We start from the raw sequence: 27,727 nt of genomic DNA on the forward strand, positions 1-27,727 counted from the left end.
AAGGAAGAAAATAAGTCTTAAAAACTGACCCAGTGAAGTATTTTTCCAAAAAGTTCAATTACCTTACCCTTTCTACTAATGCTCTCTGGTGGCCATATGAAGAAATGTCTTCATATATGTGGCTTATAATGATGAATGGATCCACAAATATTAAGTAAAATAAATTCTAAAGGCAACATTTACAACACCATACGTAAAACCACAATGATTTAGACTTTATACTCCAAATTATTTAGATTTTTAACAATCTCTTATTAATAAAAGGATCCCCACTTGTATAGGGCACATGATTTCAAAATATTAAGCACCAACAACAAACTTCTTAATGTAATACAAATATAAAATAAGAGATAAGAAAAATACTTTTGCTTTTAATAAATTTTTAAAACTTGGAACAGTGCTAAGCCTATCTCTGACAACAGAAATTCTAAAGCCAAATCCTTAAGAGTTAGCTCATGTATGATTTAGAAGTATATCCTTTCATACTAGTAAACTCAAATGGATCCTTTTAAAAATTATCTTTACATTTCACTAAGTAGCTAAATAGGGAACTGTCTGAAATATAAATATTCACTGTAGGGCTAGGGGTATAACTTTATGGTAGAGCATTTGCCTAGCATTGTGTAACGCCCTGGATTTGATTACCAGCACCACAAAAAAAGAAAATGACAAAAACAACCAAAACAACCCATTCACTGTTACCTGCCTTTTCCATGAGAATTAGAGAACTGAAATATATCAGTTTAAGGGCAAACCAAGTCAAGAATTCTGCCTCTTTGAAACCAGTATGAACCAGTATGACCATTATAACAAACTTCAAAATATATTTTATTTACAATAAAACATTATAAATCTATGATCATAAATTTAATTGAATTCTTGGATTCACTATTTTCATATTTTTAGTGCCATAACAGATAGGTTCTATAAGTTTGTTACTGGCTAAACAGATTTCAAAGAAAGTTCTTCAAAATTCTAAGGATCTCCTAACAGTCTAATGTTTTAGGACTTAAAAAATAAGTTCACGTAGCAGAGACGCACTGCTCTGACTCAAGAAAGGGCTTATTACTTAATTATAAGAACTGTGATTTACTTAGGACTGCTAGCTGTTAACTTCCCCAGGTGTACTTTAGTATCTAAACCAAGGTTACACTTTTCCTAGGGCAGCCCTAACCAACCACTGAGTAAGATGGTGAAAGACTTAGGCATTGCCAACAAGGCAGGACTACTCTGATAAGCAGTACTGGACAGCTTCCCCTATCCAAGCCTGCTTCCTCTCCTTCCCTTTTACAGACATTACTATCTACCTAATGCACTCTTAATTCCATCTCAGTCTCAGCTTTCCGTAGGACTGAACTGACAGTCTAAGTTCATCTTATTTACAGACTTTCCATAATTTTTAGACTTAATCCTTCATCATGTTTCTATACCTTACTTCACATTTCATGGCTATTGAAATCTGTGTTCTCATTACCCTTAGTCAGGGAAGTGCCAAAGAGCAACGAATACACATGTTCAAAGCATGGCTGTAAAAGACAGTTCTCAGGTACAGCTAATGGAATCAGGTTTAAGACATGCTGGGCACAACACAGATTCACAGGCCACCAGAGTTTGCAGGGATTTCAGTGGTAATCTAGCATAACCACTGCCTGATGAGAGAACTGTGAAAACCCAACACCTGTTAAACCAAACTGCCCAGCCCAGCTGTAGACAGCAATTTCTGATTCAAAGCTTAAAAAGCAGCTTATTTTTGCAATGTGCTTTGAGATAACACAGTGAATTAAAAAAAAATTGTAGAAATATTGTGGTTCAATGCCTTATCTCAAGGTATTTAGACTGAACTATTTAAAACTGGACTATAATGAAAATAGAAATTCTTCTGATTTAATCTTAAACAAATATTGTATCAAGTACACACAAAAGAAACCCTATTGATAATAATAAAAACTGTAGAAACAGCTTAACAGTAAGATATGAAAATAAAGTTCTTCATTAGCATGTGAATTGGCATATTAGATCCAAGCATTTTCAAAGGAAGTATAATATAAAGCTGCTCCCCCGCCCTTTACACTGCAGTCATTTCCCTGCCTCCCAACTTCTGGTCAGTCTGTGAACATCCTAGCTAGCTATTGGTTCACCAGTCAGCTTGCAAGTATCCTTCTCCGTTATTGGTCCCCTGTTAACCCACAGCATTCGACTGCTTAAGGATACCTTCCCTGCTGTTTTCACTCTCTCTCTCCTCACTTTCATGCTCTCTCCTCCATTTCACTCTCTCTCTTTTCCTCTCATTTTCTCTTACCCTGCAGGGAGACACTCTGTTTGCTTAATAAACTCTCTTATGTGAGTTCCTTGTGTCCAGAGTGGTTTCTGAGTTCTTACAGGAAGTAATATTAGTATCTTCATATTAATATCTTATATATAATGAATAGTATCTGTATATCAGACATATAGCTAAGTACTTTACAGATTTTACTTAGTTAATTCTCATAAAACCCTTATGAAATGGATATTGTTTTTATCTCCATTTTATAGATGAGTGTATTTGAGTACAGAAAAATAATATGGCCAAGGTTGAGAGCTGATAAATGGCGGTGCTAGAGTCCGTGGCAACTCTTAAGAACAATTATCAGAGAAGGCTATAGTTCCTGTATATCTAATGATCTTTTATAAGAATCATTTAGCATATGAATTCCTTCTAATAAAACAAATTAGCATATGAATACATACTAATGTTGTCTAAAAATCTTAAACACAATTACCTCTGAAATAAAGAATTCTTTGTGCTTTTCTTCAGCTGCCCTCTGGACCAACTTGTCAAAAGGTAAAGTTCTGAAATACATACAAAAGAATCCTCAGACTTCATGAAAGATCAACTAGTAATATAATCACTATAGGCTTACAGCAGGTAGATATGACATTTTACAATATCCATAGTTTTTATTATGACCTATTAAGTGGAATTCTAAATTTTAAAAATTCATTTTATAGTATACTTGTTTGAAGTTATCTAAAATTATGAAATTAAGGATTTTAAAATTTATTAATTTATTATTTAAATTTAAATTTACTAATTTATTTATATTACAGATGGATTCTTATAGGTCAATATCCTTCTAAGTTATTGATAGAAAAATGTTCTATGGTATCTGATTACTTTTGGAAATATACGACGAACTTTCAGGCTTCAATAGCTACCTATTCTCAAGTGTCATGGGGAAGTAAATTAATTGAGAGAGGAACGGGACAAACTACTAGTGCTGCTTTGGAAGAGACAGTAGGCAAATGGTCCAGTGAAGATAACCCCACCCCCCCAATATTCCTGGCTTTTGGCACCATCAAAGAACACAGAAGCCAGTAATACTGCTCTAACCCTCCTGCACCCTCTGCTTCTGAGGAATAGCTAAAAAATTCCACTGAACTTACCAATTTCTACTTCAAAATTTCTGCTCTAAAGCCTATTTTCTTCCACCTGGGAGAATAGGGCTGGACATTGAAAGTAAAATTTGTTTCCTTTACAACATACTCTTGACCCTAAAGAGCTATCTTTTCTCCAGGTTCTATCTTATCCCTTCAAATTTCTAGAATCAAAAGTCTTGATCAGTACATGAAGATAACCATATCAGTAACAAGACAATGAAGTCCTCAAAAAGTCTGTCTTTTGAGTCTGCCTCCAAACCTCTGATTAAGACTTATAATATTTTCAGTTTTATTACCAAATATCTTCCCAAATGATATTTGTACTATGAGAAATAGGCCTTGGACTGACTGACTTTCTCCTGGTACTATATTCGTAGAAACAACTGGGTAAACATGAAATGTCAGCCAACATTGTTTATGGTGAAGTGACCCCTGAATGGTGAACTATGTGTGCCCATGAAGGATCATGAGTTGACTAAAAATACTTGGTAGGAAGCAGAGAATGTGACTTTCCTATATACAATTTAACTCATAACTGAGTTACATCCCTTAGAGGAACCTAAAAGCTAAGTTCATGGGTTATTTCACACTACTGGTTTCTGGGGAATATGTTGTGTACCTAAGCTAGGGTATTTCAGTACCACTTCCATAGCTTTGTTCTCTTGCAACTAAGTTGTCACTTGGTGAGCCAAAACATGGCACTTGGATTAATATGAAGACTCTTACTGATACTATCCTGTTAAAGTACTACTTCTTGTGTTCTTCTAAAAAAAGTGTATCTGATGCCAGGTTATGGACTGATGGATCCTGTGAGTGCGAACGTCAATCTGAACTAGAGGCTACCGCTGCTATGTAGCATGAGCATTGCAGAAAAGAGGAGTCCGCCATCTGCTCAGACTAATCCACAAGGTTCTACCATAAAATTTTGAGTCAATTACATCAATAAATTTACTTGGTATTCTCATATTAAATATTTTCTATTTCAGGGCTTTACTATTTAATGCATGTTCCAAACAGAAGGCCATCTACTATTGTTATGGAAAACATGCAAAATTATGACACTGGAAAGAGACAAGTGGCAATTGGAGATGTAGAAGAAGGTTTATTCAGTAATGCTGCAGGCTCAGTGGAGTCCTCTCCAAAAGCTCAGCCTCACTCCATATCTTTTATACAGTACAGACTTCACAGTTTCAAGACTTTCTCATGCAAGTAACCTTGATTTCTCTCTTTCTTCAGGCAGCTCTGGTTCCTGACATAGCTGCTGAGCAAAGGATGATTGATTACACAGGCTGAACTAGCAGGCTGCAGTTATTAACAGAGATAAAAAGAAATATCTTAGGAAGGAGTTGCTGCTTTGCTATTAAAGGACCATTTTCTGGACAAGTACACAGACCAGTAAGAAAGGCAATATCAAGAGGGGTTATTATGGATGCCAAGGAGTCAGGTAAATTTGAGTACACATCCTGGGTTCTATCATTTTGAACTGCATGATCTTTGGTAAGTGTCTTAATATTTTTAAACCTTCATATTTTCATTTATCAAATCATTATAAAACAATATCTACCTCACAGATTTCTTTGTAGTTTAAATGAGAAAATAAATGTAGAATGTTTGGCACAGTACCTGAGTGTTCAGTGAAGGACAGATGTTAGGGTCAGTAATAATGATAAACATATACCCTTCAGCAGCATGCAAGTAGTCATCAACATTTTTAAAAGGGACAAAAAAAAAAAAGAAAAGAAAAAAACCTTCACCCATTTTGGAAAGGCTGCTCTATAAAATAAGGATCAGGATTGATAAAAGTATAAAAATAATAAAAGCAAGACAAAGAATTACAGGTAGAGCAGCAAAGCAAAGCTTCTAAGATTTAGACTCTTTTTTTTCAATTAAATCTATGATCAGAAGATATCAATATCAGTTCACCATAGTATCCTGACCCAAGAAGAAAAATGTAAAAGTTAATTCATCTATCTTCAGATGTTTGATGAACAAGAGGAGCAATCTCAAACTGAAGTGATTTTAATAATACGTGTATCTGTAAGTTTTGTATTTTCTTGTGTCTCTTAGGCCTAGATAACTCTCTCTTCTTTCCTATTGCCTAGAAAATGCTAAAAAGAATTAAACCTTTTTTTTTTTCCTTGCACTAAATAATCTAGCAATTTTTAGCAGCTCTAAGGAAGGGCTTGAGGAAGCTGGGATAGAAACTATTTATATAATATATGTGCTTCAAAACAAGTTGAAAAGACATGACAAAACATCAAAGCAATTCAAGATGAGTTTTCAATACCCATTTATTACAGCATTAGACTCTAGAAAATGAACATCATTAATTGCAGGCTGAAAATATTCATCATTCCAGTACTTTCTTGATCTAATAAAAAGTGAAAAGTTCTTACACTTGGAAAACCTTATAGCAATTAAATTCAATTCATGGTCTATTGAAAACCAAAACTATAATGGTGACCATTCAAATGGTCAAAATTTAGAAAAGTTTTGGCAGTTGTAACATGAGCTTGGAAAACTTTAATGAGAAAGGAATGCACTGGACATGAGAAACTCTGTTTAACTCATCTCTACACTGAATCTTTTGTGAACTACATGGTTTTTCAATAGATTTAATTTGCTGGGAAGTGCATGTGCTCAGAATTTGAAAGTTGTTGGTTTTTAACAACATTTTTAATGAATCTCAGGGAAATAAACAACACATGAAATCTGCAAAATAACAACACTTAAAGCTTTCAAGTTTAGATATTCAGCAGCTTATGATTATCTATTTACTTTCTTTGGGGATAGTACTAGAGATTGAACCTGGGGCCTTGTGCATGGTAGAGGCAAGCACTTTACCACTGAGCCTAATCCTCAGCTCTATTTACTTTAAGAGATTCCATAGCATAAAATGCCCACTGTGAAAGAAATTAAAGTATTGAAGGTTAGAAAACTATGATTTTTAAAAAAAGTTAAACAAATTGATGAAGATTATATCATAGCTTGCCCTATATTTTTGTAGAGGGCAGAAAAAGAAAACAAGAGCCTTTTAGAAAATTTCCTACACTAGTTAAGTTTACTAATGTTGTAGGATAAATTGATTAATGGAGCAATGAATGACCATAGCACACCCACTTTAGATGTAATCTAATTTTAGTTGTAGAAATTCTCTCTTTTATAACTTCCAAAAAGTACTGGGTATATGCCCTATTAAAGAAATGTCTTGGTATAATTATATTAACTCTGAATTCTTGTCGATTAAAAGCTACTCTTTTAAAGTCAGTAAGCTATTCCATGATTACATCAGACTAGCCAAAAATTGTATAATGATGTAAAAATATTTTTAAAGTTCAAAAAAAGTTATTTGTTCCCCAGAATAAACCTCAGAAGAAAATACCTATATACAAAATTCTTACTAATGAAGTCCATCTGTTCACTGTAGCAACATGAATCTTTACTTCTTTGTCCCTCCAACTTGGCTTAGGTAATCCACTGTCCATTTGCTCGTACATGTTCCTAGGTCAATTCCTTCCAACACAAGAGGTTTTCTCTGTAAGTAATGAAAAATGCAACAAAAAATTGTGAAAACCAACAATATATCAGGAGCTATATTTGGTAACAGAGGGATAAGCTTTGATTCTTGATTTCCAGATACTCAAACTCAAAACTTTTCACAGTTCATGCTATTGCTAAAATATGAAGAAGGTCCATGAATTTTATCTGGAAAAAAAAGTTAAGATTAGGAAACAAAACAGTAGCACCATCAATAGAAAAGAAGAGAAATTTAAATATTACATAAAGTATTTTCATGCTACTTATGAAAAAATATAAATTATTAAAATTTGTACTTTATAGTCAATATTTTTATAGTTTTTTATTTTGATACAATTTCACTCTGTGTTTTTGGAGAGGGACATATTATTTAACCTAATTTGATTTTTTCTGAACCATTCCAAGGTTAAACTGCTGGCAACATAAGCCTTTCTCTTTAAAAACTCAAGTGTATTTCCTGTGAACAAAGACACTCTTAAAAAATCATGGCATAATGATCAAAATTATATTTCATACTGATATGATACTATTATCTCACCCACAGCCCATATTTAGATTTCATTAATTGTCCCAATAATTTCATATACAGTTATTTCTTTTCCTGGCCCAGAATTCAGTCTGAGATGCCATATTACATTCAGTTGCCATGTCTTTTAATCTGGAACAGTTCTTTGGCCTTGTCTTTCATGACCTTGACATTTTTGAAGTGCATAGACTATTTGTTAAATATCCTCTGATTTGGGTTTATCTGAAGTTCCTCCATGACTAGATTCAGATTATGCATTTTGGGGAAGGAATGTACCACAGAAGGAATGTTGTGGCTCTCTCTGGGTACCACATCAGGTGGCACCTGATATCTTGCCCTAATATTTGTGATGTTAACTTCAACAGGTAAATCTTGCCTAAATCAAGTACTGTAAGGATGAGTGCAAAAACAGTGATTTTTAAAAAACTCTATCATTTCTTCTACAGTTGTAAGTTGGCATACTAATGTCAAAAATGACCTCTAACTTTTCCATTTATCTTATTCTCTGGGTATCTATTGTCATTTTGAAACTCAAATTATTCTAAATTTGGTCAGTACAGCCCATTTAAGTGGGTTCTTATGACTTTTTAACCTGAATAGTTCCTTACTTTGTGGCAAAAGTACATAATCCAGCATCCTTTTATACATGTTTAGCCCAGCCCTACAGTCATCTCTTTAAGTAGTTCTGGTTTCTTTCAAGTGGGGAATGTTTACCCCATTTTGTACCATCATCCCAAATGTGGAACATCTATAAAAATTTAAATATAGTATATAATATGTAATATTAAATTGATACTAATTAATATTATTTAATATAATAACATACATAAGTTGTAGATTGATTTTCAACCTACTTTAACACACTTGTATTAACTTCATCAAATATTCACAGAATTGAAAACTTGGGACTCAGTGGATTATGGCACATCATTATTTCTGCCTTCTCATTGGACAGAACTAAGAAATACATAAGCATATGAGTATATCCCCAAAACACACATACACAAATGCATATACATATATTATCTCCCTCCATATATGTACTATATTTATACATACATACATACCTAATGCACAGATGTATGAATCATGTATGAATCAGCCTTATTCAAGGTTAATTCTAGTCTAATTATTATGGTTCTATTTCCTTTTTGGGGGTATCAGGGATTGAACTCAGGGGCACTTGACAACTAAGTCACATCCCTAGCCCTATTTTGTATTTCATTCAGAGGCAGGGTCTTGCTGAGTTACTCAGCACCTTACTTTTGCTGAAGCTGGCTTTGACTCATGATCCTCCTGCCTCAGCCTACAGAGCCACTGGGATTATAGGTATGTGCCACCTCGCTGGCTTGTTTATATATTTATAACTCTCTTCTCCAACAATGAGAAACTAATTCCTATCATTCTCAATGTTTAATCATTGCAAAACTCCAGAACTTACATAAAGTTCTTTTAGAATTACATGGTCATACCGCTATTTAAAAAAAAAAGTCTACACTTTTATCATTACACTGAGAACATATTACCAAAGTACTGTGTTAAAAAAGTAACTTAGATTACTTCTTCCCCCTTCCTTAGATAGATTCATTTCTTAATTTTTTATTTCTGCTTTAAGGTTTTGCTTTTTTTAAAAAAAAATCATCTTATCCTTATTGGTTTTATTATTTCTTTGGAATGTAAAACATTGACATGATTTCCCAAAGTCAAAACTATACATAAAGGTCAGTCTCCCCATCCACATTTTTCTACCTCATACTCATCCTCCAGAGATAATCATCATTAATTTCTTAGCTATCATTTCTGTATGTTTTTTTACAAAGTATTAATATACATTAGCTTATTTCACTCTCACTTTAAAAAAAAAAAACATAGTTTACCATACATTTTCTTTGTAACTTGGTTAAGAATTTTTAAAATATACCCTGTGAATGATGTCAGTTCACATATCTCCATTCTTTTTACAGCTTAGTATATCACAGTGTAACTGGGGCCATAATTTATCTAGTCACTCTCCTGTGCATATGCATGTAGGTTATTTTCCCTAATCTGCAAGTACAATAACACTATGTAGATATTTTCATACTTTTGGAAGAATATCTTCAGAACAGAATCGTAATGAGAAAACTGCTAGGTCATAAAGTAAACACATGTAGTTTTTGTTGGATATGCCGTAAGTTTAGTCATTTGGTAATAAAGTATGACAGCAGTTTCTCCACAGCAACACTAAGAGGCATTATCAAAGCTTTTTAATTTTTGCCAATGTGATTAATAAGAAGTGGTATCTCAGTATAGCTTTATTTTCTCTTGAGTAAAGTGAGACATCCTTTTACATGTTTAAAGGCCATTTTCAAGGTTTTTTTTTTTTTTTTTTCCAATTGATTGCTCATTTTCCTATCAAGTTTTGGCCTTCTCCCCCCTATTTTAAAAGTTCTTTATAAGAACTAAAAAAACTTAACACCCCCCCAAAATAACCCAATCTATAAATGGGCAAAGGAACTGAACAGACACTTCACAGAAGAACTATGATCAGTCAACAAATATATGAAAAAATGCTCAATATCACTAGCAATTAGAGAAGTGCAAATTAAAACTACACTGAGATTTCATCTTGCTCCAGTCAGAATGGTAATTATCAAGAATACAAGTAACAATAAATGTTGGTGAGGATGTGGGGAAAAGGAGAGGGGCGGAGGTTCACCAGATTGGACAGGTAGAGTTGGGGGGAGGAAATGGGAAAGACAGCATAATGAATCAGATGTAACTTTCTTATGTTCATATATGAACACATGACCAGTGTAATTCTACATCACGTACAACCACAAAAATGGGAAGTTATACTCTATTTACGTACAATATGTCAAAATATATTCTACTGTCATGTATAACTAAAAAGGACAAATTAAAGAGAAAATTCAAAAAATAAAGTTTATATATACAATATTTATTTTTACACCCTTTATGTGAGCTATGTGTTGCAAATATTTCCTCCTAGTTTGTATGCCTTTCACTTTGCTTCTAGTGTTTTTCATACAAATTCTTTCTAGTCAAATGTTAATATTTTATTATACTTAAATTCTGAGTTATTGTTATAAAGGCTGCCTAGACACCTGGGTTATAAAGAATTTATCCATATTTTCTTCTATTACTTATGCAGTTTCATATCTTCAGTCTTTTGATCCACCTGTAGTTTTTTTTTTTTTTTTAATGGTACTAGGGATTGAACCCAGGGGTGCTTATCAACTGATCCACATCCTCAGCTCTTTTTTCAAACTTTTAATTAAGAATATTTTATTTAGAGGGCTAAGGAAATGAATAGACACTTCGCAGAAGAAGATCTACAAGCAATCAACAAACATATGGAAAAATGTTCAACATCTCTAGTAATAAGAGAAATGCAAATCAAAACCACCCTAAGATTCCATCTCACCCCAATTAGAATGGCGATTATCAAGAATACAAGCAACAACAGGTGTTGGCGAGGATGTGGGGAGAAAGGTACACTCATACATTGCTGGTGGGGTTGCAAATTAGTGCAGCCACTCTGGAAAGCAGTGTGGAGACTCCTTAGAAAACTTGGAATGGACCACCATTTGACCCAGCTATCCCACTCCTTGGCCTATACCCAAAGGACTTAAAATCAGCATATTACAGAGATACAGCCACATCAATGTTCATAGCTACTCAGTTCACAATAACCAGATTGTGGAACCAACCTAGATGTCCTTCAATGATGAATGGATAAAGAAACTGTGGTATATATATATACAATGGAATATTACTCAGCCATAAAGAATGATAAAATTATGGCATTTGCAGGCAAATGGATGAAACTGGAGAATATCATGCTAAGTGAGATAAGTCAATCTCAAAAAACCAAAGGATGAATGATATCGCTAATAAGTGGATGATGACACATAATGGGGGGTGGGAGGGGTTAGTGTTAGGGTTAGGGAGGGGGGCAAGAATGGAGGAAGGAAGGACTGTATAGAGGGAAAAGAGGGGTGGGGGGAAGGGAAAGAATGAATCAAACAACATTACCCTATGTAAATTTATGATTACACAAATGGTATGCCTTTACGCCATGTACAAAAAGAGAAACAACATGTATCCCATTTGTTTACAATAATAAAAAAATATATATTTTAATAGAGATAGGGTCTCCGCTGAGTTGCTTAGTCTTACCAAATTGCTGAGGCTCGCTTTGAATTCACAATCCTCCTGCCTCAGCCTCCAGAGCCATTGAGATTACAGAGTGCAGCACTGTGCCTGGCTCACCTGTAGTTTATTCTTGCATATGGTGGGATATACCTAATTTTATCATTTTGTTTTCTTTTCCTTTTTTTTGGTACTGGGGAATAATGAGTTCAGGGGTGCTTTACCAGTGAGCTACATCCCCAAACCTTTTTTAAAATTTTCTTTTGAGACAGGATCTAAGTTATTGAGGTTGACCTTGAACTTGCAATACTTCTGCCTCAGTCTCTGGAGTACTGAGATTACAGGTCTGGACCATGATGCCCAGATAATTTTTATCATTTTCTAAATGACTTTTCCTTTACCTTAGCAACATCAGAGCAATGAAACTATTCTCTGTATGATACTATAATGATGGGTATGTGTCATAAATTTGTCTAAACCCATAGAATATATACCAAGTTAACCCTTAACTATGGAGTTTGGGTGAAAATGTGTAACAACGTACCACTCTGGTGGGAATAGGAAGCATATGAGAAATCTCTATCTTCTCAATTCTAAAATGAAATTAAAACTTCTTTTTAAGAAATAAAGTCTATTTAAAAGTCACCTTTTGCCCCAATGATTTTTGAAATGCTGTGCTCATTATATACGAAATATTTCTGAACATATACAGAGAGAAAGTACAATATTGAGTTTTCTGGACTTATTTTATTCTTCTGGTCTGTCTATTCATGCACCTGTTACCATACACAATTATAGTTGCATATTAAAAAATCTGATAGGGCTATATTCAATAATCTTTTTCGTGTTTTAGGAAAAACTTCCTTCTTTTCCAATTTTGTTATTAATTTTTAGTTTTACTGCACTATAACCAGAGAGGGTTCTTTGTAACTTTCTACTATGGAACTTAATGTTTCCTTTGTGACATATCTTGTCTAGGAGGAGTAAATTACAAAATACCTTTTTGCTATGCATCTTACAAAGCACTTCCACAGACATCATTCGATCTTCACAATGCCCTGTAGGCGTCTTATGACTAATACGTAGAAACGGGACTAGAGGAGAACAGGTACAATCCGTCTATCCCTTGACTCCAAAAGAAATTAAGTGTTGAATGAATGTCTCCTGTGAGTTGCTAACTACCAAAACAACAACAACAACAACAACAACAAAAAATCCCAAATCAAAAAACCCTTCAACCGTGACCTATAATTCTCAGAACTGTAGTTTTGTGACCACCCTAACAGATGTAAATATCAAGAAAATTTGCTAGATTTTTGTTGTTATTGTTTTGTACTTTAAACAGACTTTTGTAACGTTGGGGATTTTTTTTTTTTTTTTTAACCTGCCGGGCTCCTTAATTTTGTGTTTCTGAAGCCTAGACTCCATACAAAATACTTCAGGCCAAAATATTATTTTCGCCTTAATATTTCCTGCGTTTTCTTTTAAGGAATTAAGGGATTCTAACGTCTGGAATACAAGCCAGGTTAGTTAAAATTCAAGACCAGTGGAAGTTTTTCTGGGGATTTCCATTGTTTTCTCCTGGTGTCGCACTGGAGTGAAAAGTTGCACCTCCAAATCTATCAACTCGGAGGAGACTGACAGGTGCGACTCGCACCAACACGGGAGCGGCGAATTCTGCCCTAAACTTTAGAAAACCCGGCAGAAGATGGGCACGCAAGGCCACTGTAAAGGTAGACTTCTCAACAGAGCTCTGTATGAAGTTGCGTTTCGCAGCAAGTAAAGAAGTTAGGCAAAATGATTCTCGCACCCAGCAGTCGGCGCGCCCCGCAGAAACGTGGAGCTGGTTGCTTTCTCCGATACGAACCAGTCGACCTGCCCCAAACGCCCACTCCTTTGCCGGAGGGGCCGACCTGTCATCGCTGCAGCAGGTCGCCTTTTCCCTACACCCGGAACCACAAGAAACCAGTTCGGAGCCGTCGCAATGGTAAGACGGGTCTCTCCCGGTTTCCTGAGGCTGAGCCCCGCACGAGGGCCTCACCTGTGGGTAGAGGTGCTGCAATGAACTGCTCCCGCGAAACACCCTCGAGCCGAGGTACCTGGAGGCGCTGCCCGGTCATGGTTACTCACGCTATGCTTCTTCAAAGGCCTCGGAACTTCGGCTCCAAAGCGTTCGTCAGCGTGTGATCCGCTCGGAAACACGACTCGGAGAGAAAAGGTCCGCGAGTCCGGCGGACTCCAGAGGACAGCTAGTTCTGAGCGCCCGGCGGGAACCAAGGGCCTGTGCATGGCCTGTGTGCTGGAGAGCGGGGATGGGCGGATTCACCAGAGTGTGGCAGCAACAGGCCAGCTTTGCTCTCCAGTCCCTGTTCGGAACTGCTGAGGTGGTTCCCATCGACTTCCTTTCAACAGGGCACAGGCAAGCCGAGGGGTGAAAGGTCATAAACATGGCGCTGGCCTCCCGTCTGCTACTCTGTCCGCTGTTGTCCCGGTCGTTGCCCGGCGGGGTTATCCGACTCCGGGGCACCCGGTGCAGCAGAGGTGAGGCCGCGGTTAGCCGGACTTTGTTGCTTATGCAGCCGCCACCTGGGCTCGGAGGGGTGCCGTTTCCTCGCAGCACTTGGAACCTGGAGGCCCTGGTGCTGCCTCCTCGGGGCCGCCGGCCGACCCCTGCTCAGCCCCCCGAGACTCCCCCGCAGCCCTCGCTGCTTTCCCCTGCTTGCCCTCGGCGCGGCTACAGCACGGAGGAGCAGCCCCAGCAGCGCCAGAAAACCAAGATGATCATTCTGGGATTCTCCAACCCCATCAACTGGGTTCGGACTCGAATTTACGCTTTCCTTATTTGGGCCTATTTCGACAAAGAGTTCAGCATCGCAGAGTTCTCTGAGGGGGCGAAGCAGGTTTGTTTCCCTAGTTGACTATTCTCTCGCGCATTCGCTGTTGCACGCAGAAAGTGTTTAGCATTGGGGTCTCCTCACTGAATGTCAAGTTAATCAAACGTTGGTGGTGACCCAGACACCAAGCCCTTCAGACACCTGGGGTGTGTTTGCATGGACGCAGAGTTCCTCCAGTAAGAGACTAAGGTGAAGTCCCCAGTTGTCTTTTTCTTTCTACAGGTTTTGCATCAAACAAATGGATTCAAGGCACATTTCTGCCACTTGAAAGCTATTCGGTCTTTTTTGGGGCCATGATTTTCCAAATCTGAAAAATGGAGAAGGACAGTGACTTGCACATAGTAGGCACTCCAGAAACATTTGTTGAGTAAATTGAGTGGATGAGATTATGGTGGGAAATGAGATCATGTTTTCAAAGTACTATATTGTCATTTCGGGTAGAAAGGCAGAACTTCCTACCAGTTTTTTTTTTTTGACAGGACCCTACTACCTACCACCACCATTCCTTAAAGAATAACCTGGAGACGATTAATTTTATCTTTTCAGTTTGCTGAACTGTCTGGGGCTCTGATAAGGGCACAGTACACAGCACACTGGGAATACTTAGCTTTTAGTGATTGATAGCCCCTGACCCTCTTTCTGAGTGACTAATAATACCTTGCCTTACACTTGCCACATAATGATCACTTTGAGTCCTAAGATTATTTGCAGATTTTGTGTGCATGCATTTTTTCTAGGATGAAAGACTGTCTAAGCCTTTATTAGATTCTCTTAGTTTTTCACTCCCAGACATTATGAAACCATTGATAAACAAGTCATAGTTTTATTTCCCAGTTAATACCTCCATAAGCCTTATAATCATACCATCAGTATGATCATTTTACAGTATTGATATTTTACTCCTAGTTCGTTTGCAATTTTTTTATAATCTCAGCCATTTTTATTTATTTATGTCACTTTTAATAAGTATTTTCAACTTTATGTAATCAGTGTTATTACTAACTCCTGCTTCCTATGTCCCTGAGTCAACTCTTGACTATTTTATGTTTATAAAAAAATAAACCAAAGCTCAAACTTGATTAATATGTCTACTCAACTCATGATACAGTGGTAAGTTTCTGCTCATGTCAGGTCTTAAGGTCAGTGTCCATGCAAAGGTAAATTGGTGTGATCCTACTATTCCTCCACAGTGCCTGCTGATGACATGAGCTTGTCCACCATAACAGATGTGATTGTACCAGCTCATTTATGTGGTTGGTGAGGAATGCACATCATCTCCCCACCAAGAGCAAGAATCAGGTCTTCGCCCCTGTTTCTCTGAATACACAAAGATTAGAATACTTTTCAGATCACACTAATCCTGTGAACTATTTTAGCCTCCCCTCCTGAGATTAAACTCTATTTCTACTCCATCATCCAGTCTTTATATACTTTTTCTTTTTATCTAAGTCAATTTTTTGTTTAGTTGACAATTAACTATTATGAGTTCCAACAAGAATGTCTGGTGTCAGCAAATAGTCTCTAAATCTTGTTTACTGACCAGACAAATCAGTAGTTTTATAAAAGAACATGGCCAAAACCCTTCTTCCTAGTTAACTGTCACAATGCAACTTTACCTTCTGTTGTGTGGGTATAATTGTAGGGCTTGGGAATAATCTGATGCAAAATCACCTATTTTTCTCTATCTGAATTGGCTCCACTTTCCCTTTTCCTTAGGCTACTCTTCCAGAAGTTAGATGTTCTTGGGTTGTGACTATCAATTAGGTCATGTTCAGCAAGATTTTTCCTTTTTAATCATACAACATGAAATTGAAAAAACACCTCTTCTTGTCTAATCCTCCTTTACATGTGCTGAAACAGTTCCAGAAAGATGAAAAGATAGCTCAAGGATGCCACCTGTGAGAGGGTATACAAGCAATCTTGTTCCTCCAGCTCGCTGGCACCTGAGATGTTTACATATCATCTAGGCTAGCATGGAGGAATTGGCGGGTCCAATGTCTACAAGCCTTATGTTAGCTCCACAGGCTCTGCTTGCCTTTGTATGTGACATGTCCCTATCATTGCTATCAAACCATATACTGTTTTCTTATATTGTGTACATTTTAGTCTTTCTTATGAAAAAGGCTATTTCCTAGAAACCTTAGGTGTAATCAACCTCCACAAGTCACCAGAGCAGCCTCCTAATGATTCATTTTTTCTTTTTAGACTAATTTGCTCAGGTGTGATCTTCCTTGGCTATACAAAGAAGACTGTACAAATTAGACTGTAATGGTTGGGTTTCAACAAAATGGTGTGGTCATTGTTTCTTTTGTCTAAATTATCACCCATCTTCCACATGAAAGCTTACCAGAACATGCAGTATCTCTGAACCCTGAATACCCTCAAAGATGTTTGCAAAGAGTCCTTGCATTCATCTGGATATGTGCATTTTGTCAAAATGAAACTCCACTATTGTACTAATTTGCCTAGGGTTATGATAGCAGCATACCATGGACTGGGCAGCTTAAACAACAGAATTTCAGTATCAGGGTATCAGAAGTGTTGGTTTCTCCTGAGCCTCTTGCCTTGTCTTGCAGCTGACTGTGTTCTTGCTCTGTCCTGATATGATCTTCCTCTGCATGTTTGTGCCCCTAGATCTCTGTGCTGTGTCTCACTTCTTCTTCTTATAAGGACACCAGACAGATTGAACTAGGGCCAACCCTAACCAGCCTCATTTTAACTTAATCACCTCTCTGAAGGACCTATTCCAAATACAGGGGGTTAGGGTTTCAGCAAAAGAATGGTAGGGGCACAGTTCAGTCCATAACAATTAGGCAGTGTCCTCTTTCTGATGTTTCCTGTGTGTCTCCTTCTGCCAGTGTTTCAGATTTCAATGTAGACATTGCTTCCTTTAGGAAGCCCCTTCTGGTCCTCCCAGGTTAGGTTAGGTGGCTCTTTTATATCCTCTTAAATCGTAATCCTGTTTTTAGCCCTGTCATAATTCTTGAACTTGTCAGTTAATAGGTCTTGCCTCCCCAGATAGACTGAAAGCTTCTGGAAGACAAGGAGAGGGTCTTTTTTTAAACTATCTTTTAGTTGTCGATGAAACTTTATTTTGTATTTATATGTGGTGCTGAGAATTGAACCCAGTTTCTCACACATGCTAGGCAAGCGTGCTACCACTGAACTACCACCCCAGCCTAGATGATCATAATTTGCAGTTGCATTTCTTATTGCTAGGAATGTGGAGAATATAACCATCCTCTCCCCCCTTTAAAATGAGACCTCATTTTTCAAAGTTAGGAGCCATCCACTGTAAATTTGTTCTCTTTCTTCCTACTTTCCTAAACCTACCTTACCTTTCTTAATGAGTTTCTGACTGCAATCCAGATCTCTAGATTTCCAGTACAGTTTGGAGTTTCCTGCTTTCTAACTGCTCTCTATATTATTAAGAGGTGGTTCATATACTAGTCAAATGTTTATTTACTTATCATTATTTTAAAAGAAAATATACAGGAGTATTTTTATTGAGGGCATCTAGTGAGAATACCACATCCTGTTATCTCCCAGGTTCTGAGTCAATTTACATAATTAGCAGTTGGCTCACTTACTACTACGTTGTGGGAAGGCTCTAAGAAAAGTGAACCAACTTTAAAGAAATCATGCCTAACATTGATACATTAGTCTTTCACATTATTTACCACATTTACCATAAAATACTCTTTGTTATGATTAGCCATTAAAATATGAACATTATATGATACTTTGTGCAGTATTTTGAAATTATAATTGTCACTCTCCCCCCTCCTACCTTTTTTCAAGGCTTTTGCTCATGTATCCAAGTTGTTGTCACAGTGTAAATTTGATCTATTGGAAGAACTTGTGGCCAAGAGGTAAAATAAACTTTTCACTTTCTTTAGAAATAACATATATGACTCATGCAATAGAATGATACACATTTTTACTCATGCTTAAAAATAGTGCATGTACCATCAACCAAAGTAGAATCTGTCCTTATGAGTACTTTGGGTCATATAAAAGCCAAATCGTTGCTCCTTCTTAAGGCATAAATACGTAATGTGATGCCTTTCAGTTGCTATTATATGTAATGTTCTAGTAGGAATTATCTAGTTGAATATTTAGATGCTTTTCAGCTTGCCTTTGAGGATCAATAGATATGATAGTAAATTAAAACAGATGTAGAAAAATTCATTCCACAATAAAGGTCACATTTTGAAATATTTTCAAAAATTGAATTAGTACACTAACAGATTGTTTTTCCCAAACTTAGGTGCTTCATGTATTAAGAGAAAAGGTTTTCTTCACTACCCGATAACCATAAAAATGCTCTTGCTGCTGACATAGATGAAATTGTGTATACATCAACAGGAGACATCTCCATTTACTATGATGAGAAAGGTAATGCTGGAGCATAGTCCATCTTAAATGATCCCTAATTGTTCAGATGAGCTTCAGTAGTGAATAATCACAAAAATAGTGGAGTTTTGCTGTACAAGCAGATATTTATAGAACTTCAAAGGTAATGATATATTCATTCTTTAAGATCTACCTCTAAAAAAGTTGAACGATGCTAATAGTTTTAATGCCTTTCTGTGTAGGTATTTTCCTACTGCTGTGTGATGCACAGAAGAAAATGTCATTATATGCTTTGGAAATGGTCTGTTTAGGACAAGCTACTTCCATGGTACAGATTAGAAATATTTGTTTCAGATTTTCTAACTTAAAGGAAACATTTGAGCATTTTAAATTTACAGCTATACATTATATGGAAGAAGTGGAGTAAAATAAAAGTAGATACTATCAGCTCAAGACTGATATGATAGGAAAGTAAGGTTAACTATAGAACTCCCAGATTGAATTTAGGGATAATGGAAACGGTTGAAAGGAACCTTAGTGGTTATCAGATCTTTTCCTTGTCCATTGTGTACACTTCCCTACAGCATTCCTGAGAATTCATTGACTGATTTCTTCCACACAGATTTGCATATGCACTGCCTGCCAAGGACATAGGAAATCTAGCCTTTGCTTTCATATTCGAAAGCAATATGATAGAGGACTCAATGGCTAGAAATTTTTAATATATGTTAATTAGAAACATTTGTAAAGATATTTTTGGTAATAAAATATTTTATTCAACCCTAATATTTCAAATTTCATCCTGGTACTGTGATTACTGATTTTTGTACAGGTTATTGTCAGAATTGCCTGACAAAGTGGAAATTAGGGTAGAATAGAACCCTTTCTTTTTTGGGGCAGTTGAGCATAACTTAATTACTTAGCACCAAAAAAAAAAAAAAAGTGTTTTTTCCTGTTCATTTTTATCTTGACAACAGATACCTGCCATAAATTGTTATAATTTTTAAAAATGCTGTAAATTGAGAATAATCCATGTAGCATGCTTACTAAAGTATGTATTGATAAATAGTAGTTTTATTACTGAGATGCAGAGATAAGGACAATACATCACAAGCCCTAAAAAATTTTCTAAAAATAAAGTGTCAATCTAGGTATCTTAACAGTATACCAGAATGTGCACAAGTTTGATCTATAACAACTATGTAACTACTGTCAGTTTATGATTTCATTTCAGATATATGGATGATAGATCATTGTGATTTGTATTTGTATGTGTGTGTATGTGTTTTTTCTCTAAGGAAGGAAGTTCGTTAATATCCTGATGTGCTTTTGGTATCTAACCAGTGCCAACATCCCCAGTGAAACTTTGAGTGGAGCCAGTGTATTCCAGGTTAAGTTTGGGGATCAGAACGTGGAAACTAAACAGCTTCTTAGTGCAAGCTATGAGTAAGTACAATCATGCTTTGGTGTTTCCTTTCTCTAGAAGATGGAAGGTGGTATGAAGATATGAAAACTAAAGGCAGCTTAGGAAGAAGGGGATTGGAATTTAACAAGTATTTATGAAGAAAAAGGTTGTAAAGACACCAGATATGAACTAGTAGTGAAAATAAATTAGAAACAAGTAATATTGCTGAATTTTATCAGAGAGTGTTTCAGCTATCAATTACTGTATAACAAACCACTCTCAGAAGTCAGTGGCTTCAAACAACCTTTGATTTTGCCTACTATTTCACTACTCAGAAACTATTGCAAGGGCTTAGCTGTGGGTTTTCTCTGCTTCACCTGACATCATCTGGGGTGGCAGAAGAAGGAGGATTTGTTTCCACAATGGCTTCTTTTCTCACGTGTGGCACCTTGGTACTCCTTGGCTTGTCTACAATGCTTCACTCTCCAGTGCCTGAATTCATGGCTTGGGCTTTGGTAGTTTCAGGCTAGTCATATCTTTTACCTGATGATTGTATTCTAAAAGAAAGAAAATGGAAACTGCTAGGACAGCAAAGGGGTTATACCTAGAATTAAATAGCATCATTTCTGCCAGTCTGCTAATAAAAGCAGTTATGTGACCTGCAATTTCAAGGGTGTGAAGCAAGCCACCACTTTATGGAAACAACAGTTATGAGTGTCACATTGCTGAAGAACACCTGGGAGAAAGATAAAAATAAAATCTGTCATAATTGTCATGTGGAACATTCATTGTTTTTTGATCATTTATGTGCCAGGTCTTGTGGTAGGGGTTTAAATGCAAAACTGAAGGGACATGCTCTTAAAGAGGTACTTATAATAGGAAGTTAGCAACTTATTTAAAAGAGGTATTATATGTTTGTGCTAATAAAATTTGAAACTGAACAACTGGATCAAGTAAGTGAAACATATTTAAGACTTTTTAAAGAGGATACTATTATTATATTGCCAAAGTCATACAAATTTACTTTAAAATAACATATTCCAAAAATGACCTAAGAAAGAAAATGTTTTGTTTCACTAAGGTAATTGTTTTACTTTTCTGAAACATTTCTTTTAGAAATACGTTTTTTTAAACAAATCTTGTTTTATTCATAATTAATCAAAATATTCTATACATTTAAATATTTGTTTCACGTAAATTACTGATGATCTCTTTTTAAAGACATTTTTATAATTAAAGATCACTATCAATACTAAATCTTGTCTCTTCTGATATTCCTTATTAAGACCCAGGCAGCTCAAAACATTGCTATTTTAAAGATTGATTTAATGTCTGTAAAGTAAATTCCACTACTGGTAACAGTTTTTTGAAGAACAGCTTCTCCTTTTTTACTAGATCATATGTTTAAAATGCTGTTTGCCTCACCAGAATCCAGTATATTTCTGCTTATATTAAGCATGTATTTTTAACTACTATTTAGTAACAGAATTATATCCAGGTTTCTTTCAGGAGCTAGCAGATGTTGAACATAGATCAGTCCATTAAAAATGTTCACTTAAGTTGAGAATGTATTTCAATTTGAGCGATATATTTTTGTGATTGAATTGGCAGATTAAACTTCTTTTGTTTTGATTTTTTTATTTAACACCATTAAATTAGCTTACTGTTAAAAACTGCCTCTAATACACACTGTGCAGTTTATATATTATCCAAGAAATATTTGGACTGATGCAAGGTTCACATTTGTAATATTTTTCTTAGATTTCAGAGGGAGTTACACAAGGAGTAAAGCCTGACTGGACCATTGCACGGATTGAACACTCAAAATTACTAGAATAATCTTTCTTGGAAAAATCAGCTTGTGAACTTTTAGCAACTGCTATGAAGAACTAAGGAAGAAATAATTTGAATCATTTGATCTTCACTTAATCAAGTGTGTGGATTACTTTTGTATTATTTTGAAATATTCCTTGCAGTATATTGACATGATAAATAAGCATTTTCCACAGATTGTTATCACTGTCTTCTTAAGAGGTCAAAGTGAAAAAAATTACAGCACATTTTTACTGTCATATTTAGTATCATTTCTGACTCTACATCTGTATACATACAAACTAATTTTATAGACATAATAAGTTACTGAAAAAATGACTTAGAAATTTCTAAAGTAGCAGTCCTTAAATATTTTATTGTGGCCAACATATTTATACCATTAATCCAAAAATATGTAAGTTTCATTTTTAAAAAGCACTGCTAATATTTGGTATTTTTCTGCTCTCTAGCTAGATAGGAAGAATGGATAGATTTATAGTAGATTGTCCTTTGTAGAGCTGAAGTAGGGAACTTGAAGCATGCCAACACACAAAGAGGAAGAAAAGAAAAGAAAAAATAGAACAATGCTTCAGCCACCTGTGGTTGTTCTAACATGCTTGTATTTGGAGTCCTAGAAGTTGGAGTTGGGAGACAAAAGTGGCTGAAAATTTTCCTAATTGATAAAAACTATAAACTCACAGAATCAAGAAATTCAACAAGCTAGGTAAAACATAAACAAAAAAAACTCATCAAGGTACATCATAGTGAAGTTGTTGAAATCAAGCAAAACAAAATTGTAAAAGCAGATGGAGAGAGGGAAAAAGACATTTCATACAGAGGAATCAAGATAAAATGTCTTCATATTCCTGCAAGTAAGAGACCTCAGTGTGACAAGTGCTGAAAGAAAAACAAAAAACCCTGCTGTCCCAGAATTCTATGTTTAGCAAAAATATTCTTCACAATTATAGATTAGACTTTTTCAGAGAAACATGAGAGAATTGTTAGCAATAGACACATTCCATTAGAATTGTTAAGGACCCATGGACAGAATGGAGTTCAGAAATGGACCCATGCATATGTGGACAATTGGTTTTTGATAAAGATGCCGAAGTAATTCAATAAGGAAAAGATGGTCTTTTCAACAAGTGGAGTAATGATATGTTCACATAGGAAGTGAACCTCAACTCTTGCTTTACTCCATATATAATTTTAGTGCAAACTTAGATTTCAAAATGGGTCATAGACCTAAACAAAGAGCCAAACTAGAAATTCGAGAAAGAAGCAGGAGAAATTCTTTTCTCTCTTGGACTAGGCAAAATTTCTTAGAACATAATATCAACCATGAAAGAAATTTTCAAATTGAAATTTATTGAAGTTAAAGCGACTCTTTGAAAGACTCTAGTTAAAAATCAAAAAGCATTTCACTGATTGGGAGAAACTTTTTAATACATACATCTGACAAAGGACTTATCCAGAATATATGAATAATGTTTAGAGCTCAATGAAAAGTCAAGTAACCCAATAAATGGGCAAAAGATTTGAATAAATTCACCATCACTACAGAACTCGGGATTGAACCTAGGGGTGCTTCATCACCGAGCTGCATCTCAGCCCTTTCTATTTAATTTTGGGACAGGGTCCCGCTAAGTTGCCTAGGCTGGCCTCATACTTGCAATCCTGCCTCAGACTCCTGAGTAGCTACAGGCATGTTCCACCATGCCTGGCTTTGTATTCTTTTTATAAAAGATACTCAAGTAGACACAGATGCTAAATACCCTTAGGCATTAAGAAAGCAAAACACAAGAAACTGCTTTAAATCCACCAGGAAAGCATAAATTGCTTGCATTAATCTTTTTCCTGTTTCCTATAAGAAAACCACATACTGGGTGAATTATCAAGAAAAGAGGTTTGTTTTGATTTGGTTCTAGAGGCCCAAGATGGAGGAGCTGTGTTCAATCATAGTTTTCTTATAGGACCTTACATAGCTAGGTATAGAGAACACCCAAGTGTATGTCTTTTTTTTTTTGTACTAGGAATCAAACCCAGGGGTGCTAGGTCTCTGAGCCACATCCACAGCCACCACCACTCCCTACTTTAAAATTTTTTTTTTTATTTTGAGACAGGGTCTCGCTAAGTTGCTGAGGCTGGCTTTAAACTCGCAATCTTCCCACCTCAGCCTACCAAGCCACTGGGATTACAGATGTGTGCAACTGCACCCACCCTGTCCTCTCCTGATAAAAACCACCTGAATTCAGTCATTGGAATTACACCCTATGACCTTATGCAAGACCCATATCAAAACTTAGTACATTAAGTCCATCCTCTTAATACCTAACAATGGGGATTAGATTTCAACACATGAGGCATAGGCACATTCAAACCACATACAAATCATCACAACTGCCAATACCAAGTAGTGGTGATGACATGGAGCCCCTGGAATTCTCACATGTTGCTGGTAGGAATGCAAAGTGGTGCAGCCACTTTGGAAGATAGTTTGGCAGTTTCTTATAAAGTTAAATATACACTTACCATAGGATCCAGCAATTCTATTCTCAGATATTTACCCAAGAGAAATGAAAACATAACATACACATGAAGACTTGTATATGAATGTTCATAGCAGCTTTTTTCTTAATGATTCCAAACTGGAAAGACCCCAAATGTTCAGTAGATGAAAAGATATACAAGTGAGTGCAGAAAGCCAGACATAAAAGAATACATATTATACTTATTGCATAATTTTATTCCTGTGAAATTTTAGAAAAGGTAAAACTAGTCTGTACTGACAAATAATTGCCTGAGGTTGAGGCGGGGTGGAAGGAATGGGTGTGAGATGGATCCATTTGATTGCTAAGGTGTACAAGGGAGGTTTTGGGGGGATGAAAATTGCATCTATCTTGATTGTAGTGATGGTTACATGGCTCTGTACAGTTGTGACTCATCAAACGACCAAAAATGGGAGCATTTTGTTATGTTAATTATTCTGTGTGTTTTATGCAAATTATTCCTAAATAAAATATTTATCAAGAAAAGTAAGTTGTAAGAAAATAAGCTATTTTATTTTTATAAGTTATAAAAAGCTAATCTGGATTCCATCTAAGACCTAATCTTCATATAATTTCAACTATCATATGAAAGACATCTTAAATGAAGTAGATAATAGATAAGGTACAGATTACTAAAAAATGCAACCGATTATTACTTGGCATCAATTTGAAAATGCATTTCTAATTCAGAGATTTTTAAATGGATGAGGAATTTGTGATTTAGAATCAATATGCATTTTTATTTGTAAATTATACCTCAGCTGTGGGGGGTGGATGTCTAATGTCCAGATAGATTATGGTCTTTATATGTGGTTTCTCAGTAAAAGAAACCAGTCTTTGGGATCAATTCTAGTTTTGAACAAAAAATAGAATATCTTGGGCAAGAAAGCAAGGAGATAATCAAAGATAACAAGAATAATGTTGAAAGGACAAAAGGGCCAACTTGAAAGGGCTTCCATTGGGCAAGAAGAGCCAATGTGAGAATCAATGAGAATAGTGGCTATATGGACTGGAATACATCATGTGTTTTGAAAAGCCATTAGTTCCTAATGAAACTCCAAACAAAAATGTTTTGGGATACCTTTGGAAATTGTTAGGGCAGTAGCTCATTTCATTATTATAAAAATTGATAAGGATTAAAAATCAAGCATTTATAATGTTTTGCACGTACAAAATTATTTGTTATTTCCTGCTGAACAACAAACACAAAACTTAGTAGACTTCAATCATTTATTTTACTCATGAATTGGGAATTTGGGCAGAGTTTGACTTGGCAAATTCTTTGCTTCATACTACATTGACTAGGGTCATTTGTGGTTCAGTTTGATCAGTTTGGAGATTTTGTGAAGCCTTGCTAGGGTCTACTTAGAGTAACTTTTACTCTGTAGAGAATTCAGTCCCATTTTAAAGAGTAGCATGTTAATAACTGTAACTGATACTATATCAAATGAATAAAATTCGTGAGTTTGTAGTGATTTTTAAGAGAAATAAAGATTCAGGGCTCTGTTTTATAGAAGAGTGTTCATAGAAGGTGGTATAGAAATAATCAACATTTTGAAAACTATAATGTAACACTGATCCATACAAGATCATCTTGTATATTAATTTCTTGTTCATGTAACAAGTTACCACAAAGTGGCTTATCATGACATTGATTTCTTATTTTTCAGTTCTGGAGATCAGAAGTCCAAAATGGGTCAAATAGGACAAGACTCTCTGCTGGCTAGAGGTAACTCAGATGAATTCCCAAAACTATAGGATTTCTGGGAACTGTTTGGCTCATGACACTTGATCACATTTTGTTTGACTTCATGGAGTCTCATCATATACCTCAGTTCTAATTATTTTGTGTGTGTTTCTAAAAAATAAGATCATTATACCATAAATTAATAAGAAACTTATTAATATATTCCATAATATCATCTAATTTTAAACTGTATTTAAAGTTGCACTGATTGTCTTTAAAATGACTTTTAAATATCAATATCCATTTTAAGTTTACATATTGCTTTTGGTATTTATGTCTTTTCTGTCCTTCTTAAAAATTTAGAATGTCTCCCATCCTTTTTTATGACATTGCAATTTTGAGGAGTCTAGAGTGGTAGACATACAGCAAGTCCCATCTCCTGAATATGTTTAATTATTTTATTATGGCATCATTTCTGTAAGCTGAAAGTTAGAGTTAAAGCTTGTTTATATCCAGGTTAAATTTTTTTGGTAAGACTATAAGTTATTTGTGTACCTTATGTAACATTAGTTGGTACATAAGTTCTCATTTTTCCATGGTTTAAGATGATGATAATGAGAACCCCTTAGTTATAAAAGTCATTTTTCCCTTTGTAAATAATAAGTAATCTGTGAGGTGATGCTTTGATACTACTTTGGTTTGGATATGAGGTGTTCCCCAAGGCTCTTATTAATGCAAGAATATTCAGAGATAGAATAATTAGATCTGTCCATCCTAGTTTGAATGGAATGACTGGGTGGTAACTAGGCAGGTGGTCATGAGTAGACTTGGGTTCCTGGGAATATGCCCTAGAAGGGTGCATCCTCCTGGTGGCCCTTCTCCCCACCTCTATTTCTGCTTCCTGGCTGCTGTAAGGGGAACGGCTTCCTTCCACCACCCCCTTCTGCCAAGAAGTACTGCCTCACCTTGGGTCCAGATCAATGGAGTCTGCCATCTATGGACTGAAAGTTCTTATATAATGAGTCAAAAGTAAAACCTTTTCCTCCTCTAAGTTCTTACTGGGTATTTTGGTCACAGTGACACAAAAACTGACTAAAACAGATAACGTGTAAGTACTCTGCTTACAAACAACCTTTTGCAAATTATAGTAAGGTGAGTAAGACCCACACCCCATCCGCAAATGTCCACATCCTAATCCCTGAAACTGTGCATATGTAGTCTTGAGTGACGTAACAGGACTTTGCAGGTATGATTCAATTAAGAATCATGCCATGGGGTGGTTATCCTGGGTTATTTGGGTAGGCCCAAAGTGAACACAGGTGTCCTCATAAGGAGATCGGAAGGTCAGAGTTAGAAGGACATATCATGATGGAAGCAGAGATTGGAATG

General features: G+C 35.8%; 2 protein-coding genes across 2 annotated transcripts in view; one reads left to right on the forward strand and one right to left on the reverse strand.

Annotated features, from left to right (window-relative positions):
- Tyw5 (tRNA-yW synthesizing protein 5) overlaps positions 1-14,015 on the reverse strand; it is a 24,488-nt gene extending 10,473 nt beyond the window's left edge. The window contains 6 exon segments of the mRNA XM_047547580.1: positions 2,760-2,829; positions 6,800-6,836; positions 6,839-6,868; positions 6,871-6,952; positions 13,677-13,697; positions 13,699-14,015. Of these exon segments, the coding sequence (XP_047403536.1) occupies positions 2,760-2,829; positions 6,800-6,836; positions 6,839-6,868; positions 6,871-6,952; positions 13,677-13,697; positions 13,699-13,755 (297 nt within the window). The 5' untranslated portion in view covers positions 13,756-14,015.
- Positions 13,125-26,861, forward strand: Maip1 (matrix AAA peptidase interacting protein 1). Its single transcript, XM_053743367.1, is given in 6 exon segments — positions 13,125-14,535; positions 18,331-18,401; positions 18,800-18,927; positions 20,184-20,331; positions 22,052-22,223; positions 26,322-26,861. Coding segments are annotated over 5 exon segments (828 nt in total). The 5' UTR covers positions 13,125-14,082; the 3' UTR covers positions 22,080-22,223; positions 26,322-26,861.
- The last annotated feature ends 866 nt before the right edge of the window (positions 26,862-27,727 follow it).

Source organism: Sciurus carolinensis, chromosome 3 (assembly GCF_902686445.1).
Source record: "Sciurus carolinensis chromosome 3, mSciCar1.2, whole genome shotgun sequence".
Classification (NCBI taxonomy): Eukaryota; Metazoa; Chordata; class Mammalia; order Rodentia; family Sciuridae; genus Sciurus; species Sciurus carolinensis.